This window comes from Lissotriton helveticus, chromosome 6 (genome assembly GCF_964261635.1).
Source record: "Lissotriton helveticus chromosome 6, aLisHel1.1, whole genome shotgun sequence".
In the NCBI taxonomy this organism is placed as follows: domain Eukaryota; kingdom Metazoa; phylum Chordata; class Amphibia; order Caudata; family Salamandridae; genus Lissotriton; species Lissotriton helveticus.
Window position 1 is genome coordinate 2,120,744,909 of NC_136067.1, and position 22,663 is coordinate 2,120,767,571.

A 22,663-nucleotide genomic window follows, 5' to 3' on the forward strand; every position below is an offset into this window, starting at 1 on the left:
GGCGTTGCACGTGTGAGTGCCGTTGCGTGTGTGAGTGGCGTTGCGTGTGTGAGTGGCGTTGCGTGCGTGAGTAGCGTTGCGTGCGTGAGTGGCGTTGCGTGGATGAGTGGCGTTGCGTGGATGAGTGGCGTTGCGTGGATGAGTGGGGTTGCTTAGATGAGTGGTGTTGCGTGGATGAGTGGGGTTGCGTGGATGAGTGGGGTTGCGTGTGTGAGTGGTGTTGCGTGTGTGAGTGGTGTTGCGTGGATGAGTGGGGTTGCGTGGATGAGTGGGGTTGCGTGTGTGAGTGGTGTTGCTTGGGTGAGTGACGTTGCGTGGGTGAGTGTGGTGTTGCGTGGATGATAGTGGGCTTGCGTGGGTGTGAGTGGCGTTGCGTGTCTGTAAGTGTTGCTGTGTGGGTGAAAGTGGCACAGAGCCTTTGATGTGGCCTGGCGCAGGAGAAATGCTGCTACTGCTAATTAAATACAAGAGCGGCCGGGAAGCGGCCAGTAAACACAAGTACGGCCGGCCACATAATTAGGGGAGGAGAAGCTGCGCGTGTGAGTGGCGTTGCGCGTGTGAGTGGCGTTGCGCGTTTGAGTGGCGTTGCGTGTGTGAGTGGCGTTGCGTGTGTGAGTGGGGTTGCGTGCGTGAGTGGCGTTGCGTGCGTGAGTGGCGTTGCGTGCGTGAGCGGCGTTGCGCGTGTGAGTGGCGTTGCGCGTGTGCGTGGCGTTGCGCGTGTGAGTGGCGTTGCACGTGTGAGTGGCGTTGCGCGTGTGAGTGGCAGTGCACGTGTGAGTGGCGTTGCGCGTGTGAGTGGCGTTGCATGTGTGAGTGGCGTTGCGTGTGTGAGTGGCGTTGCGTGCGTGAGTGGCGTTGCGTGCGTGAGTGGCGTTGCGTGTGTGAGTGGCATTGCGCGTGTGAGTGGCGTTGCGCGTGTGAGTGGCGTTGCGTGGATGAGTGGGGTTGCTTAGATGAGTGGCGTTGCACGTGTGAGTGGTGTTGCGTGGGTGAGTGGCGTTGCATGTGTGAGTGGCGTTGCGTGGATGAGTGGCGTTGCGTGGATGAGTGGCGTTGCTTGGATGAGTGGGGTTGCGTGGGTGAGTGGTGTTGCGTGGGTGAGTGGCGTTGCATGGGTGAGTGGCGTTGCGTGGATGAGTGGCGTTGCGTGGATGAGTGGCGTTGCGTGGATGAGTGGGGTTGCTTAGATGAGTGGTGTTGCGTGGATGAGTGGGGTTGCGTGGATGAGTGGGGTTGCGTGTGTGAGTGGTGTTGCTTGGGTGAGTGGCGTTGCGTGGGTGAGTGTGGTGTTGCGTGGATGATAGTGGGCTTGCGTGGGTGTGAGTGGCGTTGCGTGTCTGTAAGTGTTGCAGTGTGGGTGAAAGTGGCACAGAGCCTTTGATGTGGCCTGGCGCAGGAGAAATGCTGCTACTGCTAATTAAATACAAGAGCGGCCGGGAAGCGGCCAGGAAACACAAGTACGGCCGGCCACATAATTAGGGGAGGAGAAGCTGCACAGCACACGCTGCGAGAAGCCCTTTGATGTGCTGTGCGGCCGCGATGCGCGCTCTGTGCTGGGGGAGGGGGGAGGGCCATTAGCCTGAACTCGCGGCAAGATCAAACGAAGGGTGGGAGGGACATTGAGGAACAGGAACAGATGGCCATGAAAGTGTATGGGCCAAAAGCGCGTGCCTGTACGTGCACTCGAAGAAAACGCCACGAAAAAAAGCGGTGGTTTGACAATCAGTTCGAGCACTTGAATTCTCGGCCATTTCCCATTCCTTCGGAATGGTAAAGGCCGAGACCTAAAAAGGTACACATATAAAAATACAGGAATACATTAAATTCATGGAAGTCAAGTAGAAGGGGGAAAAACAATTACAATTATAAAGTGCAGTTATATGACCATACGTTTCCTAATGATCATCACATTTTTTAAGTACAAAATTGTTATTGCTACACATACTTGGTTGTCTAGGGCTTGAATACTAATCATCGCCGCACGGCAATGACAAAGTCCTAATTCTCTTAAAAATGGCAATAAAACATTTTTCCTCATTTCATCATACAATTTACAAAATAGGAATACATGAATGGTACTCTGGGGTGAGATATTGTCACAAGGGCAAAGAGGTAGATCGTGCGTCCAATTATTAATCATAGGGAAACAAACCAATCTCTGGAAAATATTAAATCTAAAGCGCGAAAGTAAAAAGCGCTCATAGTTATTAGTTACATAGATTAAGTAGGGCTGAACCTTAAAAGTTGCTAAAACCAATTGATGCTGCTGGACAGAAGGTTTAAAGACCTCCACTGCAGTCCTGTGGGAATCCAAAAGGGCTAGACACTCCTTCTTCAAATCTTTTCGTGAGATTGCTGAGATATCCATAGGATTCAGAAAATATTCTTCTCTCCCAATGTCTTTTAAAAAATTAGAAACATACTTGACCCATGGTATTTTAGTAGCACCCTCTAATTTTAAAATGTCTGTCAGGACATCTCTGTTTAAATGTGTTGTTTCTTGTGTCCAGAGTCTGTGCCATAGCAGCACTGGCTCTATTTTAATCAGGTCTGTTATGTAAAAAAGGCCTAATTCTGAGTGACAATTAAAATTAGAGGAGCTTTTGGGGAGTGCCAGGATATATTTTAAAAGAGAATTTTCAGCAACCTGGATAGGCGCGGAGTTTGCAAAACCCCAAACCCCACTACCATAGGTAGCACCGGCTACGCATTTGGCTTTATAGATTTGAATTAATTCTGCTGGGGGTCTAGTCCCTAGTTTACTGAAAAAGATTTTAAGAGCAGCGGTCGATCAAAAAAGCTCAAGCTTTTTATCAGAAACAGCTTGAGTCCACATCTCATTTTGGGGAAAAAGTATCCCGAGATAGGAAAAATGCTTGGCAGATTCGAGCTTCTGTCCTGCTATAAAAATTGGCCTCTTGGATTTATTTTGCCTACCACAGTTCATAGTGAAAGTCTTTGATGTATTGACGTTCAGGCCCAACTCATTCATGAAGCGGGAAAAGCTGTCAACCACCCGCTGTAAGCCCACTTGAGTACGTGACATAAGTACAGCATCGTCAGCGTACAAAAGTGCTGGTGTTGGGCGGCCTCCTACAAATGGGAGATCCAGGCTATCTTTGCACAAGACGTTTTCCAATCCATTTATATACAAGTTAAAAAGGAAGGGGGCAAGGACACAGCCCTGCCTGACCCCGCTTCTGATTGGAATTTTGTCGGTGCGTTCTCCATTTAGGCCAAAGCGAACGCGGGCTGACGCGTTGCTATAAAAACATTTAAGATAATAAATAATGTTAGATTCAACCCCAAGTTGTTCTAATATTAACCACAGTTTAGAGTGGACCACACAATCAAAGGCGGCCGAGAGATCTACAAAGGCCAAAAACAAATTGCCCTGTTTTGCCCTCGTGTATTTCCCGACCAGCATTAGCAAGTTCAAACCCTGTTCTACTGTCGCCAGGCCGGAACGAAAACTGAAGATCAGACAGAACAGAGTTTTCCTCCGCCCACTCCAGGAGCCGGTCCAGAATGACTCTGCCCGCTATCTTTGTGAAGGAATCCAATAGGGAAATAGGCCTGTAGCAGGCTGGGTCCTGTCTATTTCCCTTCTTGTAAATCGGAACTATGAAGGATTCCACCCAGGTGGGCCGGAATTCAGCAACGCAGCTAGCGTTAAGCACCTGGACCAGAAGGGGCGCCCATAGAGGAGAAACACTCTTAAATATATCTATGGGAACCCCGTCTGGGCCAGGCGCCTTAGCGCCCTTACTTCTACTCAGGGCTTTTTCAACCTCCTCGAGAGTAAAATGCAGATTTCTGCTACGAAGAGGATCAAGAGTGGCGATCAAAGACCCCACTTGTTCCTCTCCTTCATACACTCTCGAAAAGTGTCTAACCCAATTTGAGCCGCATATTGCTATGACTATTTTCGGGCTGACATCTTCACTAAGGAAGGGAGTTCTCACAATGTTCCAGAAGCTCGCGCTATCATTTGTTATGGAGGCTGAATGAAGAGCCTCCCAAGCTTTAGACCTCAGGGTATTTTTCCTATCTTTAATTGCCATTTTGTAATCTTTCCTAGATCTGCGGATTTCCTCAGCAGATCTAGGTTTACTGTGCAGCGCCTTTTTTAGGGCTGCATAGGCCCTAGTACACCTAGAGTCAAACCAGCCTCCCTCTTTCTTTCGGTTCTTAAATTGCCTAGTGAGGGAGTTTTTAATTTCGTTTGATATTACAGAAAAGGATGCAAGACAAATTTCAGGTGGTGAGTCTATCTCTAAGCACGTAGATACTTCTAAAAGACATTTATAAACCACTGTTTTAATTATCTCTGCCTCATTTATCATAGCCCATTTTAATGTATATCCATTAGTTTTACCAATTACTAAGTCAGCGTCCAAGTTGTTACATGCTTTATGATTAATCAATGTTGATACAGTGGGGAGCAGAATAGACACGCAAAGCGCAAAGTGGTCGCTCAATACTATATCAGGAACATTAAAGGAATGGATTCTGTTTACACACTTATTAGAAATCGTGATATAGTCTATGGTTGTAGAGCAACCTCTACCATTAAATGTTGGGGCTACTGTAGGGGTAGAGATACACATTTCATTTGCGAACCCTAGATCGAAATAAGCTAGCAAGATATTAAATTGTTCCCCTAAAATAGTATGTTTAAAGTGGAAACGTCCCTCACCATCATCCCGTGTTACGCCGCATCTATTGTCCTTAGTTAATTCACAAATTACAATTGAAATCCCCCAACATGATTACCATCAATTTATGCTTACATTTTTTTTCCTGTACAAACAAGGCTTTAGTCAATTTCCTTAAGACATTCGTAACATCATCACAGGGAATATTATTATATAGATTGACAATTGCAATTGGGGTGTCGCAAGCCAGACCAAGGACCAAAATTTGAAAATAAATGTCTTTAACAGGTTCAATAATTTTCTCAAGCTTTAATTTGTTAGACAAATAGACACTCAAGCCACCCTTAGGTCTTCCATGAGGGACCGCTACAGCTGAAGTACAAAAAGTTCTATAGCCGTTCAAGTGTACTGATTCAAGGCTCCATGTTTCTTGAAAACAAAGCAAGTCTTGGGTTTGAATAAAATCCTTTCAAATTGGGTTTTCAATTTTAGATCTAATACCAGCTATGTTCCATGATGAAATTTTAAGCACCGATGGACTTGTCAGGGGGATAGTCAAGACTGCAGGGGACATCAGGGTGGGGTCAGTGTGTAAAAGGGGGACCAATTGGTCACCCCCTGCCCTATTTCCTCGTCTGCTGTCAGAACAACCCCCCACCCCCAAGCTCCACATCCTCACACATTACTGGCACTACTGGTGGTAATTTCTCCCCAGATGCAACTACATGTTCACTCATACAGAAATCAGGATGAGAATCTTCATCTAAACCTTGTGCAGTGGGGTTAGTAATAACCGACCGCAGTCAGTCGATATTTTCCAAACCACTAAGGGTGTCATAGTAATTAAATGTAGGAATTCCATATCTTCTGACCCATGGTTCTTCTGAGTTCATTGGCAGGCAGCGGACGGGGGCTATGCGTCTGATTGGTCGAGGAGGGGAATAAGAGTAACCAAGGGGGAGAATGTTAACAAGGTGTGAATCATAAGTCCCCATGGCCACTCTTTCCAACACTGTATTGACCAGTTAAGGGGACCTAAATGATAGAACTACGCAGTCACCCCTCAACGTTTTATTCGATGTGCCTGCCCATCTTGCTCGTCTAGCCATTTTGAACTCTGAGAAAAGATGATTTTTAAGTCCAACCCTAGATGACAAGAAATAAAGAGATTTATTTCTCAGGGTTGACCAGTTTTCAACAGTATAAGGGGGAAGTGGAGGTACATTTGCCAAGACCACAGTATATGGTGTGCTTCTGGCGGGAGATTTAGATTAAAGAGATTCGGGGTTACTCCTTCCTCAAAATGGTCCTCTGATGTTCTGTTTTGTCGAGATGGTACAAAAGAGGACACATTCGGGACTACCATAGGTGGGTCAACAGACCCATTATCAAGAGTTATAGTGTCTCCTCTTGAGCCTTTGTGATCAGGCCGATCAGTAAGCTTTGGATTGAGGTGTTTGGATTTAGCTGGTACTTTAGTTGGAGCTGATGTTTTAACAGGAACTGCCACTTTGGCTGGCACTGACGCTTTAACGGGGGCTAATGAGCCAGTTTTAGAACATGTGGCACTAGTGTGAGGTAAAGACTTAACCTCACTTGGGGTCGGCTGCTTGTCAAGCTTACCCTCGATGCTAGTTAGCCTTACTTCTATATTTTTGACTTTTAGAGTAATAGGTTCTAAAAGAGTCGTTAAAAGGGTTTCCATTCTCTCCCAGAATGAATCATCTTTTAGGTCCCTATTAGTAGTTGGTAAAGGGACAGTCTCGATCTGATCATTCTCCTCGCTCCCTCTACTCCCTCTACTCCCATTTAAGTTATCCATAACTTTATTTTGTTTGGATTTGTTATTCCTTTTACTAGTTTTATTTATTTTACTAGTTTGCCTTTCTCTAGCAGTATGTTTTTGCTTAGATCTAGCCTTCTGTCCTCTAGTTCTCACACAGGGGCTATCACTAATATTTAGAATATGGATTGGGCTCCCTGAGATATCATGTCCCTCTTTGGCTGAGACGTCCTCATCTAGAGGAGCGGGGTCACTGATCTGATTGCTGACACATAGAGAGGGAGTCACGGATAACCTTGCAGTTAGAGGCAATAATTCAGTTACATCCGTGTGATCCCTAAGTGACCTCTCATTTATTGGTGTAATACTATTTCTTCCAGGCAAAGCAACAAAAGAGGGGGCTAGTAAGGAATCCTGGGAGTTAGTCGTTAGCATAGACATATTTGTATTAGCTAAGGGGGGGAGGAAGCCGGGTGGCAGAGAGAAACGTCTTTCTGTGCTTTCAATAGCAGAGGTGACCACCCCAATCGTCTGCTGCAGCATTCGGTCTATTGCCGTCAAAGTAGGTAGGAGGGGATTAACAGCTGCTTTTGTTTTCCCATTCGAATGAATGGGAGTATTTTTCCCCATGTCTTTTAGCGATAGATCTAGATGTGTTAGAATGATAGCACAGAGAGATATTCACTATATAAACACGCTAAAAATACCGTATTAATGATTGCATCAAAAAATTCAAAATAGCAATAATACAGTATATAACTATATATTAAATACATAAAGTGGGGGACCCTTGAAATTACCCCACCTTGCACTTGTGATAGCTTCTCAAATCAGGACACAGTCCACTTTGTGATGTTTTGCGAACACTATCTGGAGCCCCGGAAAAAGTTTTTATATCCCATTTTGAAGGAACTTAATTTTGTCCAAGTAAGGCCTGCACTTTTACACCTGCAAATGTTGAACACTGTGCAGGTCACATATGGTGTAGCCAGTTTCTTGGTGGCGGCTGCCCGATTGAATAAGGCAAGACTTACCCAGACAAATATACATCCTGGTTGACATTTTATTAACTTTATTCTGGGACACCGGATAAGGATCATTGGGACATGGAGGCGCTTGTCTTTTTCTGGTCCTTTTCTTATAGTGAACCTGTTTTGTATTCATATTTTTTAATAACAAAAAAACTTCTTTTAAAAAAACCTCTTTTAATGAATCATTTTAGGAACTGCAACATGTGTATAGTTTGTTTAATTGCTAATTTTAATCTATTTGTATAGTTCTTATTTTTAAAAAATGAATTGTGTATTGCTTTTATGGTTTTAATTAACCGAATAAAGATATTTGACTGACTGACTGACTGATATATTAAATAAAAGGCAGTATTTCAAGTTTGCAATCCACAGGCTGGAGCAAGTAAAATAAAAATAGACCAAAAGGGATGGCCCTGCCCTGCCTCGGCCAGCACCGGACGGCCACAGACGGCCCGCCCTTTGCCCGGGCTTAGCCTGGCGCAGACCCGCGCGCGATCCCACAACGCGGGGGCTGCAGTGATTTTATAGCGCCTCCGGGCGCCAAGCAGGCAGAAATACTTCCGGTGCTGGGGCGTTGGGGAGCCTGGTACTTGTGGTCTCCCTCCGCTCGGCGGCTGCGGGACGACGTGCTGCGGCGGCGGAAGGGAGACTCGGCAAAGCAGTAGAGTCACCGAGGGGTCAGGGATCCAAACAAAAAAGCAGCAGGTACGTGATGCCCCCAAACAATCTCACCACCCGCTCTGCCGTGGCTGCAGTGATTTTATAGCGCCTCCGGGCACCAAGCAGGCAGAGTTACTTCTGGTGCTGGGGCACTGGGAAGCCTGGTACTTGTGGTCTCCCTTCGCTCGGCGGCCGCGGGATGACGTGCTGCGGCGGCGGGAGGGAGACACGGCAAAGCAGCAGAGTCACCGAGTGGCCAGGGATCCAAACAAAACAGCAGCAGGTACGTGATGCCCCCAAACAATCTCACCACCAGCTCAACCAGTCTTTTTCAGCACTACAGATTCTTTCCTCGGTCTCAAGTGGTATCACGATGCTCCAGGAATCGTGTGGTCTGTGAAGACTTCTGCAGATTCGTCAGGTGAGATAGCTTGACCTTTCTCCATCTCCAGATTCTCTCGATGGTCAGTCAATACAGCAGGTTCCGCCAAGGCAGGCGACACACGTTTGCAATGTGTGCTATGGACCCAGTTCTTCTTGGTCGTCACTCGAACTGCTGTCCTTGTTGCCAGGAGCACCTGCTCCGGTCCTAGCCACCTCAGCTCCAAGCTGTTCGATCTGTCGAAGACCTTGACCATCACGTGGGTGCCAGGACAGAGTTCATGGGCCTCACCTGTAGATATGTCAGGAAGTGCTTCTCGAACCTGTTGATGAATAGAGATCAAACTGTTGGTTAACTGTGCCAAATAATCCTTCATCAGAACACAAGAAACATCATGTATGGGGCGTGGCTTAGGAACTCCCCAAATGTTCATTGGCCTTCCAAATACATTTTCATATGGGGTAAGGCCATATCGTGAATGTGGCACCGATCTTATGGATAGCAATGTCAAGGGTAGTGCATCTGGCCATTTCAAAGATGTGGAAGCAAGTATTTTCGCTAATTTCAATTTCAAAGTAGCGTTGTACCTCTCCACTAACCCTGCTGATTGTGGGTGGAAAACTGCATGGAATTTCTGTTTGATCCCTAATCCTTTCAGGACATGCTCAACAACTTGCCCAATAAAATGAGGTCCGTTGTCACTCCATAAAAGTTAGATGGTGAGAAGAACTGGTTAAATGGGCAAACCATATCTAGGGAAAACTCCTTTAGAAGCACCTTCACTGTGGTGAGAGCAGTATTATCCTTTATAGGGTATGATGCCTCTATCCATTTGCTGAAGGTACATACCACCACTAGGACATATTTGAGATTATTGCAGCATTCAAGTTGGATGTAATCCATCTGCAAAACTTCAAAAGGCGCGGTTGGTGTAGCAAACCCTCTTGTAGGAGTCTGTGTCCCTTTTCCAGTATTCTACTGCCAACAGATCAAACAGGACTGTACTACTCTTTTAGCTGTGCTTGCAATTTCAGGATGCTCCCAAACTTGCGTAAGCAATTTAGTTTTTGCTAGAGCTCCAACATGTGCCAGCCCATGTGCCATTTGAACCACAGGTTGTAAATAGGCTGCAGGCAATTTCCATTTATCCATGTCTTTGCTGCGCCAACAACCCTCATCGTCTAACATTCCTTCTTTAGACCATTGCTCAAGTTCTTTCACAGAGGCAGATCTCTGTATATCCAATACCGCCTCTCTAGCATCATGCCAACGCACAGCTTGTGATTTCACTACGTACATGGATGTAGTGCTTCGCTGCATCGCAGTCTCACGGGCTACGCGATCTGCAAGGGCATTGCCTAGTCCTATTTTGTCAATGATTTTCTTGTGCGCGCTACACTTCATAATAGCAACTCTCTTTGGGTATGTATGGGCAGTCAAGAGATTATGCACTAATTCTCCGTGCATTATCTGCATCCCGTGGGATGTAAGAAAGCCTCTTTCCTTCCAGAGTAGGCCAAAATCATGAACCGCTCCAAAAGCATAGCGGCTATCAGTGTAGATGTTCACACACATGTCAGTGCTAAGTTCACAGGCTCGTGTCAAAGCTATTAGTTCAGCTGCTTGAGCCGACTTCCTTGGTATGTGAGCTGTTTCCACTACTGTCTCAAGCGTGGTAATTTCAAACAGGACCCATCGACCCACAGTTCCCCATCTACTTCTGAAAGGGGCGTATCTTGCAAATCGACGCAACCCTTTGTCTGTTCCTCAGTAAGGAATATACAATCATGAGGCTCTTTTGATTGAGATTCAGTCACAGGATATGGCAACAAAGTAGCTGGGTTCAGTGTCACGCACCTCTTCAAGGTAATATGAGGTGCTAACAGTGTCAATTCATATCCTGTCAGGCGAGCACTAGTTAAGTGTTGTATCTTAGTCTGATTCAAAAGCGCATCGACTGCCTGGGGTACTAGCACCAACAGTTTGTGTGACAAAAATATCCTTTCACTCTGATGTATGGACACAGCTGTCGCTGCAACTGAACGGAAGCACCCAGGCAATGCACGAGCAACAGGATCAAGAACTGCAGACAAATATGCACAGGGGTGCTGCTTATCACTGTGTGTCTATACTAAAACTGACATTGCACACCCATCTTTCTCGTGTACATAGAATGTAAAAGCCTTTGTGTAATCTGGTGTGCCTAACACTGGTCCAGAGCAAAGAGCTTGTCATAGCTGACGAAAAGCATTTTGACATTAATCTGTCCATGGAAGGGGGATCGGAGTGTTTTTAGTCAAAAGCGCTAGCAGGGGTTTAACAATGTGTGAAATCCCCAATATCCATTGCCTACAAAACGAAGTCAAACCAATGAATGCACGGACATCTTTCTGTGTGGAAGGTACTAGTGTGTCTAAAATTGCTTGAATGCAATCTGGTGTCAGTGCACGGCCCTCCTTAGACAGAAGGTGACCTAAATAGGTTACCTTCGGTCTACAATATTGCAATTTCTTTCGTGATACTTTATGGTTGTGTGTAGCAAGAAAAGAAAGTAAAGACAAAGTACACTCTTCACACAGTTCAGGCGAATCAGCTGCCAACAAGATGTCATCGGCTTATTGTATGAGAGACACTCCTTTAGGCAAAATTAAAGAATCTAGCTGTTATTTTAGTGCTTGGCTATAGATACTAGGACTCTCAGTGCACCCTTGAGGAACTCTACAAAATCTGTATGATCGATTATTCAAAGTGAAACCGAACAAATATTGGCTATCAGGATGAATAGGAATCGAGAAGAAAGCATTCTTCAAATAATTTACAGTAAATGTAGTTGCTGTTGGAGGGACCAGGGTAAGCAATGTCGTTATATCAGAAACCACAGGGTACTGCGGTACTACAATCTTGTTAACTTCTCTCAAATCAATGATGACTCTGTAAATCCTAGTATCAGTATCTTTTTTCAAAATGGGAAGAATCGGACTATTGCAAACCTTGTAAGGAACTTCTTCCACCACCCCCACTTTAATCAAATCATGTACAATGCGTGTGAGTGCTTCTTCTACTTCTCGAGAAATTTTATACTGAGGCAGTCTTGGCAATGAAGCACCCTCCTTGACACTAATATGCACTGGCGGAATACCCATTTGCCATACATCGGTGTCTGAAGTAGCCCACAAAGTACTAGGAAGTGAAGCTAATGCAATGTCCTCTTTAACAATACAGGATCTCTCAATCACAGGGTAGTTGTCATTCAAAATAACCTGTACTCCTTCCAGAGAACATCGTATCATAGCCCTGAAATATTTGAGCATATCAAGACCCAAAATATTATCTGGTGTGTTTGGAGAGAGCAAAGACGGACATAGAGCAGTAAACTTATCAACATGGAATGCAAGTGGTTGTGACAGTGGGCTAAGGGAAGGAGTTCCATTGAAACCTACCAATGTTATAGTTAAGCCAGACACGGGAGCCCTACGAACCAAATGTTTAGACAAGGCGCTCGAGTAGCTCCTGTATCAACCAGAAACTGATCAGTAGAACCCAAAACTTGTGCTGTAACATAGGGACCCCTCTGATCTACTGGAACTTCAACTGATTCCTTACCCCATCCTAGGCAATCCTCTGCATAAGCAGAATCTTGAAAATCAGACAGCACATTGTGGGACATTTGATATTGGTTCCGTCTATCAAAAGTGTTAAACACATCCTGCCTACGCGTATTAGCATCAAACCTAGCACGATCGTTTGTGCTTCCTCTTGGCCCTCGATATCCTGAACGATTTCTCATTTGTCCCCGACCACGTGGACTCTGCTGAGCACGCAGTACTGGACAATCAGAAAGCTAATGTTCAAATTTCTTGCAGTACGCACACTGGTCAACAGATAAATTCGAACGAGTTTAGGAAGGAAAGGACGAACCATAAGATCCACGTCCCCCTCTATCATTACCTCGAGAAGGCAGACCATAAGCCTGAGCCAAGATAACCTTTGTTTTCAACTCTTTAGTCTTTTTATCCTCATTACCCTTCGCTTCTAGTTCCTGGCGTTCATAATACTGAGCCATAGTCAAAAGAGAAACCGGAGAAGAGGTAGTCCATGAACTTTCACTGGCGTTTAGGCGACTAGCTATTCCTGGCAACAGGTTTGCCACATATTTATCAATGAACAAATGTCTACCCGTGTCATCTGTCAATGACTGGTCACTAAAATCGTGGAATGCTTCTTCAAAGAGTGTGAAGAAGTCAGAAACTGATTCATCTACCTCATGCTTGCAAGATGCTGTCCAATCTATCTTTTTAGGGGGAATAATCGTCTTTAACTTAACTAATATAGCTTCCGGAATATTTCAAATTATCTGACACAGTTTCTGTGCAGGTTCTCAGTCTTCATCTAACTTCTCTAAATCTTTCCATAATGCTCCAAATGTCGCACGATCATCAACTTTACGCACAGTTCACCACTTATCAGCCGGTAATATTATTATATTAATATATTAGTCCAAAAAACAGATTAATATCAGGCAAAGTCATTGTACAAGAGCTAATAGCACCCTCAACTTCCTCGTAGAAGGCTGCTGGATTCTTTCGCGGATCAGGTAATGCAGTTTTAAGAGCCATGACATCTGCCCTATTCCATGGAGTGTAAACCCAATTATAAATAAAATAACCCCTTGCATCTGTAGAAGTCTTATCATCACTTGTACCCGTTCCTTTAGGAAGAACATATAAAGGCACGGCCTCCTGCATGGGTTTCACATTAATTACAGCATTTTTATCTGTTTTAGGAGTAGAAGTTCGTGCCATGCTGATCTGGGATGTTTGTGCAGCTGCGTCTGCTGCCTTTTTCTCCTCTCGCAAACGGGCTGCTTCAACACGCTGTTTAACCAAGCGTTTAATCGTGTCAGCCACCTGGAAGAAGACAAAAAAGACCTTCACATGGTTGTTTACAATCATTTGCTACATCATCGGGCTCCATTTCTACCGAATCTTTCCTGAACCGTTCAATAACCTCTGCAGCAAATGTATCGGTAAAATATATTTGCTCCCTTTCCTGCCAATCTTTTATACTATCAAAAAGTTCAGAAGCAGTGCCAGTACTTCGAACGGCTTTATGCACACCAGATCTAATGTCAGACGCATGCCCAGCGGATAACATTGAGCGAGTTTCTCAAGCATTGTCCGGGTCTGTAGGAGAGTCCTCATCCGACTCATAAGGAAGAGTATACGGAGGTGGACTACGATCTAATAAGAGAGAATCATCTTGGGGTTTATTAAGTATAGGATAAATAGGTCTACGAACAGTGTATTGGCCATTTACCTGTAAATGAAGCTCCCTATTTTCCCTCTCTTTAATTTCTTTAATTTCCATATTTTTCATTTCCAATGTTTTCGCATGAATGCTCTTACGTTGTTCTTTTTCTGTCAAGGCTTGCTCACGCTTTATGCGCTCACGCACTTCTTTCTCCCACATTCCCACACAGTCAAACATGTCTTGCCTAGCCTTTCGCTTAATCATTTGTTGCTCCACATACTGAATCTTTCACAAATCAAATGACCCATGCATAGGTCAACGCAACTCAGGATCCTTACGAGTATATTTATTCCATAACGTGCTGTACAATATAGAAGAAATTACATACCTAATATACATGTCCCTATTCGGTGTCCCTTCCGGGGGGGCAGTTGTGCTTCATCGTGTCTCAAACTGGTACGTCTACAAAAGCAACACATCCTACGAAGTGTGCTGGAAACAGGCATGCCAAAAATAGTGCAAAATATGCAGTATTATAATCAAAGTAGCACTTAAGGTACTCTTTGTACATTGCGCCGTTCAAACAAATTCAAATAGAAAAAAAAATCTCCTCATTACCTGCCTATATAAATTGCAATTCATATATACCGTACAAACAAATACTAATATTGGCCAATCCGTCAAATCAAAAGCCACAGTAAGTGTTACTAAGCTACCTTACCAATCCAAGGCATCAAAAACCAACAGCAAGTGCCGCAGAACGACTCTTACCAATCAAATGGTGTCCAGGTTCCAACTGCCAAATTCTCAAATCGAACCGAATGGTCACTGCACCGCGAATCAACAGAAGAGATCTCAGTCGAGGACCGGCACTACCTGGATGGTCAGATCAGAAAGAAAGGAAAAACGCCATGGTTGCCAAGACTCGGGTCTCCTAAGGCAGCGATTGCGTCCAAAGCGAGATTCCAATTCTTCGCCTTGACCACTCCTTCGGGCATCCGATTCGTCGATGAGCCCCAAGTTGGAAGCGCCAGTTTGTGGTGGTGAGCCTCAGCAAGGCCTACAAGTGCAAGGGATTCGCCCTTCTCTGCTCAGACTCCTTAGACCAATAGGAAGAAGTTGGCACAGAAACTGGAATAGAAAATACAGAGTTTATTAAACCTCATGTGGTGGAACTACATTCACACAGCACCCTTCGGTAATGCATGAAGTAGCACACTGAATGGAAGGAGCTTGGTCCTTTTATACCCACACAGGGGCTCAAATGAAGGCGGTACAAGTACAAATTGCTGGTTTTAGGTACATATAAGGTCATATAGAAAATGCACAGTCAACTAGTGGGAGGAGCTAACAGTTGCTAATTCTGGTGGACACATTCTGACAGTTACAGACTAACAGCAGTAGCATGGACAGCTGCAAGCTCAACTGAGCATGTGCGAAGGTGGAAGATGCTAAATATAGTTCGTCTCTAGGCAGATTTCAAGAGCAGTTAACAGAAAGGTAGGACAGAGCACATGGTAGCACATGGTAGCACATGGCAAATAAAATGGCTGACAGAAATACAAAATGGATTCCACAAAACAGACAAGATAGTCTCTAATTGCTGGGTGGCTTCTGCTAATGCTAACCTAATCGCTGCCAAATTACAACATCAATCCCAATCCTGGTCACAGGCAGAAGTCTTGCAGAGCTTCCCCTTCTCACACAGCCTGTTTGGCTGCTCGGCAGATGACAATTTTTGAGGACACAACCTCCCCTGCTTATAGTCCTGTTCCAGACACCAAATTTGGTTTAGGGTCTAGCCTTTGAAGGGCTCTGCTTCTTTAGAAGTGGGCACTTTTCCTTTTCATCTTCCTTCATGAAAGGGTCTGCCCCATCCGCCACAACTCTGAAGATGATTGTCCACAACTTTATTCATGGGAGTGACCAGCGTTTACACCTGGATGTCAGCCATAGTGATATGTGCATCAAACGGTTAATCCCACACCCCTGACCTACTCTTTATGATTCTCTACTCAGCATCATCTCCCTTCCTGAGATGTGTTTAGGCCCCTTCCTTGTGACCTATCACTGAATCAAAGAGCAGTCATTTGAAATGTAAAGTAGTCTCTTCCCTCCCGTGTGTCATCACCCAGCTCACAGGAATGCAACAATACACTAATCTGAATGGGGATTTTCCTCTCCTCCTCATGTCTTCACCAGGCAGACCTGGGTTTCCGAAAATGGGACCCAGGGTTCTCCATACAAGATACACTTGCAGGAACATTTACTCAGGGCACACCCACAGTACACTTAATGCCCAGCACTAATATCGCTATGCATTGTACCTCTACAAGCACACGTGCTGTCGGCGCACACACTCAGTCTGCATGAACTGTTTAGCACTGATGTTTTTCTATCTTTAATGAGGGTGTGTTATTTTAAAACACATGCACTGCCAGCAAACACGCTCACTATGTGCGCGCTGCACACCACTTCACCCATAGCGTATGCTACTCCACGCAAGCACACATACGTTCTGCACATGTTTTATCCACACGTGTACTGCACCACATCTCTCATGTAATATATTCCTCTCAGACATAGATACACCCAGTGCATGTACTACCCACACATGTATTGCACAGTCTGCTTCATCCTTTTATTGTACCCTTCCCAGGCACACATACAACTAATACAGAATCCCCACTGTTGTGCTGCGCAGCACTCCACATCTACCTGATGTAGGCCTCGGGTGAGTTAAGTAGACAACAGCAGAACTTTAAAAAGGTGAGTGAGCCTGTAGGCCTCGCTCCAGTGACACAGTGAAAAAGCTCCTGTTCACTACTACTGATCCTTGCACGGTATGCTGCCACCACTGCACTCATGCTGCTTAACTCCTGGGGAAGGCGGTAGTCTTCCATCACTATGAGGGTAGCGCCTTGGACGCCCCTCCTGGTCCAACAAGACCACAATCCATGAGAGATGCCTATGTTATGGTTTATACACGTGATCCGTGCTCACTGATTACAAGAATCAGCATTAGAGAGCCAGACAACAGTACAGTTGGGCACTCAGGGCATTGGTACACCTCTTTACCACACTGAGGACTTTTCCATCCCAACAAGAGGCATTGATATCAGAGAGTCTTGTTCAGGAATAAGCAGAGTGAAAAGAAGGTCAGTGGTGACATGTGCTACTTCAGCAATGCCAGAATAATATTGGCCAAGTAATGACCCTTTCCTGTAATGTCACTTCCTGTTAAGTTACAATTTAGAGGGGCCTCACATGTTCCTACTCTAACCAGGGCCTCACAAATCCAAGAACCGGCCCGGTGGGGCAGCAATGAAGGAGACATCAAAAGAACATAAAACTGTAGAAAGCTGAGCAGACAAGGGAGAGGTGGGAAAGCAATGGACACGCAGGGTGTAGGGACATGGAGCAGGGGACAGTGAGGGGCATGATGGTGGGACTGGAGGGAGAAGAGGCTCATGGGAGAGCATTAGATAGAACTATGTTATATTGTATTTAGATCCTCTATTATGAAACATTTGAGATCTCTACTTAGCTGGAAGGGGGGTTTACATATGTACATATGGGGAACATCCTTTACAACGCAACCGATACAACGCGGTCGCGTTACGACGCAGCTTTAACAACGAAAGTCGTTACAACGACTTTCGCTGGAGGGCGCTCTAGGATAGGGGATAGTTTAATTTACTATCCAACACCTTCCCTACTATCCACGGGGACTGGTGTTGGAATAGTAAATTAAACTATTCACTATCAGCGCCCCCCAACGCAAGTCGTTGTAACGACTTGCGTTGTTGAAACTGCGGGGTAAAGGGACGCGTTGTAACGGTACGCGTCGTACAATCATACATCCGTACATATATGTACATTAGGGATTAATGATAGCAAAACAGCGTTCACCATTTGTGTCCCATATGTAACTTTTTGAATAAAGTCAGACACAACCCTCACTATACATGCTGCTCAGAAGCGGCAGACAGGCTCACTCTGATCATGCATCTTGTAAAATGCAAAAACTTCAGAGAATTTGGGACCTTTACATGGACATCTCTTCTAAGGACCTTAGATCTAGATTGGAAGTAAAACTGCACAATATATTTACAGAGCACAAAGAGGCGAGCAGTGACCATTCCCAAATAATGCATCTTCAGGTAAAGTGGGAGAACAGTGACCCTTCGTGGCCCACAGGGTGGAGGGATCCTTAAAGACAGCACTGTATGTACGTATTTCAGGAGGATCAAAGGATACTGTGCATATGTCATACAAGTATTCATCACCTTCCTGCACAAATGCAGCACCTAACACTGACTACACTTCAAGAAATATAGCAACAGGTATGATGTGTGTGCAGGAACTGTCCATGATTTTAGTTGCAAATATGTACGAATCACTCACTTAGAGGCAATTTACATTATTGATGAAGTGTAATCACCTTTCAATCTTTCTTAGCCTCTCACACCAAGGGAAGATGTGCTGACTGAGTTCCGGTTCCCATTCTTCACTCACAGCTCTCACATGTGGCAATTCTGGTCAGTCACAGTTTATGAAACGTGAAACTACAATTGTGTTCTCCCACAAGCAGGCCTTTACTGTGACACGGTAATGTGCACAACCCTGCATGATGTAGACAGAGCTGGGCTCAGGAGGTTGAGCCCATGGTTAACCCTGTGTTTCTAGCAGCGCCGTTAGCCATGTGCTGTTTGTAGCTCTGGGATAAGAAACCCTTTATTTATTGAGTTTTTTCATGTGTGCTGTGCTCCATTATGTTTAAGTGTCCCTGGCTGGGCTTCCCTCTGAGACCCAGTACTATAACACCAAGCAGCTGTACTGTACCTGGGTGGGCTGCCTTCTGTGAAACCCAGTACTATAACACCAAGCATCGGAACTGTACCTGGGTGGGCCGCCCTCCATGAGACCCAGTACTAGAACACCAAGCATCCGTACTGTACCCGGGTAGGCTTCCCTCTATGAGCCCCAGTACTATAACACCAAGCATCCGTACTGCACCTGGGTGGGCTGCCCTCTGTGAGACCCAGTACTAGAACACCAAGCATCCATACTGCACCTGGGTGGGCTGCCCTCTGTGAGACCCAGTACTATAACACCAAGCATCCATACTGCACCTGGGTGGGCTGCCCTCTGTAAGACCCAGTACTAGAACACCAAGCATCCATACTGCACCTGGGTGGGCTGCCCTCTGTAAGACCCAGTACTAGAACACCAAGCATCCGTACTGTTCCTGGGTTGGCCGCCCTCTGAGAACCAGTACTAGAACAGCAAGCGCCCATACTGTACCCGGGTAGGCTTCCCTCTATGATCCCCAGTACTAGAACAGCAAGCACCCGTACTGTACCTGGGTGGGCCGCTCTCTATGAGCCCCAGTACTATGACACCAAGCATCCGTACTGTACCTGGGTTGGCCGCCCTCTGAGAACCAGTACTAGAACAGCAAGCGCCCATACTGTACCCGGGTAGGCTTCCCTCTATGAGCCCCAGTACTAGAACAGCAAGCACCCGTACTGTACCTGGGTGGGCCGCTCTCTATGAGCCCCAGTACTATGACACCAAGCATCTGTACTGTACCTGGGTGTGTAAAGAGGAATTCTTTCACCTACTTTTCAAACTATAACTCGCGCGCCCGCAATCCACTGCTGATAAATTCACATATTACATCATTCATGACATGGTCAGTGACACCACTGATGACATCACTGATGACATCTCAAATGACATCACTGATGACATCACTGATGACATCATCCATGTGACAATGAAATACACCTCATCACACACTAGTATAATATTTTTCACTCACTGTAAAATAGAAAGTACCCTATTAGAAATTTCTATTGGTGTGTCAATGGTTTCAAATACGGCACTTTCTATTTTACAGTGAGTGATGAAAGATTATACTAGTGTGTGATGAGGTGTTAAAGTGTTCCTTGTGCACCTCAGATCAGAGAGTACGAGGCCATAACAGCTACTGGTCTGATTATGTATACCTTGTTTATAATACTTTCAGCAATAAATCCTTAGAGTTATTAATCTTTTGATTCCCTCTCCTTCTCTTTCTCGCTCCTTCTTAGCCTCCAATTTTGTGAGATAACTGGTGCTTCCTGTGCAGCTCTGGGCACTGCCCTTCTCTCCAACCGCTCTTTGCTGGAACTGGGCTTGAGTCGCAATGTACTGGGTGACACTGGTCTATCACTGATCTGTGACGCACTGAAGGAACCGGACAGCCGGCTGCAGAAGATCAAGTAAGGAGCGGGGGAGGGGGAGGGAGTGGGGGTTCTCTATTATCTGCACTTTCTATTTTCCTGTGTCGTTATCTGCTACCAGTAGAGACTCTCTCCTCCACATACTTGTCTTGCAGGAGGATTTGTAATAGGAGCACCTCAAAAATGGACTAGAATAATGTTCCCAAAGGAAGCATGTCTAAGTCATTCCTTTATGATGCTTTGATTCATGCACCACAGGTCCCCATTATCAGTGACTCCTTAGAGACTGGCTCTCTGCTCTTCAGTGACATAAAAAGGGTCCATCCTGCTACAGAGTGAGGAGTCACTGTATTTGCCTAAATCATCTTCTCAATAGTCATTTTCCAATCCAAATCACTCGCTCTTGATCATTGAACAGTTCCCTTCATATTCCGGTTTACTATCAACAAAACCATTTGCTTGAGGTCTCTACAGAGCCGTTCTTTCATTCTTGACCCCAATTCTCCTTCGATACAAACTGTTCTCCATTATCCAACACTGTGTTCCTAGGAATCCTGTTTTCAATTAAAACATTTCTTAGAAGTGACATGGGCACTTCTGAAGTTCTCTTCCCCACAGATCTTCTCACAAAGCACTGTGTGTGATAATCACTAATATCATTGAATGCTTCACATGAAATAAAATGTCCGCAGTCCCTAAAAATGCTTGTAATTCCCCATAGTTGGCTGGGTATTTCCACGTGGTTCAGTGGTGGTTGTAGGACATCTTGTTCACTTCAGTATTTGCACGTCTGCAGCAATGGTTCACATCTTGTTCACTTCAGTATTTGCACGTCTGCAGCAATGGTTCACATCTTGTTCACTTCAGTATTTGCACGTCTGCAGCAATGGTTCGCTTTCTCTTCCAGTTAGAATAAAGAATTTAATCAAAACCACTTCTATGAAACGTAAAAAACCCAGGTAGTGTGACTGTACTGAGCGTCAGCAAACCGCACCTCTCGTTCCAATCCCTTTGTCTTCTTCCTGCTCCAGCTGTGGGGTGTGGGATGTGCGATGTGCTCCACCGTGGACCTTGTGGCAGATTGTTGGCTCTTGTCATATGATTGCTGCATCCATGAAACTGGACAGAAGGCGTCTAGCAGGGGGTGGTGCACATGGGGTTGGGTGATGGGGCACCCACTGTGGAGCCTGCAGGGGGCAGTACTGATCCCGCTGTAGCTCAGTGCTCAGAGGTTTCTTAGGGGCGCGCAGACTTCAGTGACATCAGACTAGGAGTTCCATCATTCACTTGAGTGTGTCTCCTGGCTCTTGTTCACTGGGCCTCAGTCAGTGGTTGTCAGCCATCTTGTTTAACATGGACGTCTCCTACTGCACACTTCCATTGTTAATATTTCAGCATCATACAGTCAACTAGAGCTGTATTTATTTATCTTCTGGTGAAGTTATTATTTCTGTGCTAGAGGAAATATTTTCTACAGGTGCCAAGAAAAGTTGCAATTTCGAAAAAGCTTTCAATGACAGCTGCTCCATGTGAACACATACATGTTTGACAATGAGTTTTTAGGTGGTGAAGGACTCTTTGAACATCCCTGTAGAACCAAGGGGGCAGCAGACAAGTCTGCAATCATGCTGGAGTTCAGACATTGATAATCCTACAGATGTGCTTCCAGCTGGTGGGTTTGATAACACTTAGAAGCCCCAAGAAACCTCAGAGCAAGTACAGAAGGTCTCATCCTCACAGTCTGGACCCATCTTTTACCTCTGTGTGGATCATGTGGAAGACATGTTGCCCACAAGTAGCAAGATTTTAGGAATTCAAACGTATTTTTATTTATCGCTAAGTTTTTTCGTTTTTAAATTGTTTCATGACCGAGTACTGCTGTGCCTTGAACTATGAGGAGTGTTGATGAATTTGGATTTTATAATTTTTTGTTTTATGGATTTTATCGCAAATAAACAAGTTATATTAATAAGATATTCAAAGACCAGGCATTTGTTGCAGGTAATTCCCAAGAAAGGTGGCAAAAACCACAGTGGTCATCACACACTCTAGTGGTCTACAGAGCTGTCCTAGGGGACTGGCTTCCCCAGGGGGAGATACACGAATAGCATACAATGGAGTGAGAGTAACAGGTAGTGCAGCAGGCATGAGCGAACTGGAAGAGTTCCCAACCCAGCTTGAGGAATTAAAGGTATTAAAAGTGAGGACAAAACCAACTGAAACACACAGGTTAGCAATGAAAGCAAGAGCCAACCAGACAAGCCTCACACAATCAACCTCTCCAGAGTGAAATAAAGTCCATTCTCCCTGCAATCATCGCAGTACCACTGGGGTCACAGGAAAGGATGCTTCCGAGGATCACAATTCACAGCCTCTCCGACTTTAACTGATGAGCATCCGTCCATCCCTCGGCTGACTCCACTCTTCAGCAGGACCTCATCGAAAGAAGAGTCCGCTGCAACCGAACCAACAATCCTGATAAAAAGGGTCCCTTTCAAACAGCTGGATGAGCCTGAATTCAAGTGGAAGAGAGATGGTTGGAGAGCTGCAGACAAGACGGAAACCAAGATCAACCCTAAAGTGTCACCCACTAATTCCCAAATCATGCATGTCCCTCATCAAGGAGAGGAAACCCTGGCCTCTGATTAATGACATGAGGAGCATAGTCA

At 45.3% G+C, this 22,663-nt stretch overlaps 1 protein-coding gene across 1 annotated transcript in view; it reads left to right on the top strand.

Moving 5' to 3' along the window:
• LOC144763080 (uncharacterized) overlaps window positions 1–22,663 on the top strand; it is a 397,233-nt gene that overhangs the window by 369,418 nt on the left and 5,152 nt on the right. Inside the window, exon 12 of the mRNA XM_078648381.1 lies at window positions 19,863–20,033. Within this exon, the coding sequence (XP_078504507.1) occupies window positions 19,863–20,033 (171 nt within the window). The remainder of the gene's footprint in view (window positions 1–19,862; window positions 20,034–22,663) is intronic.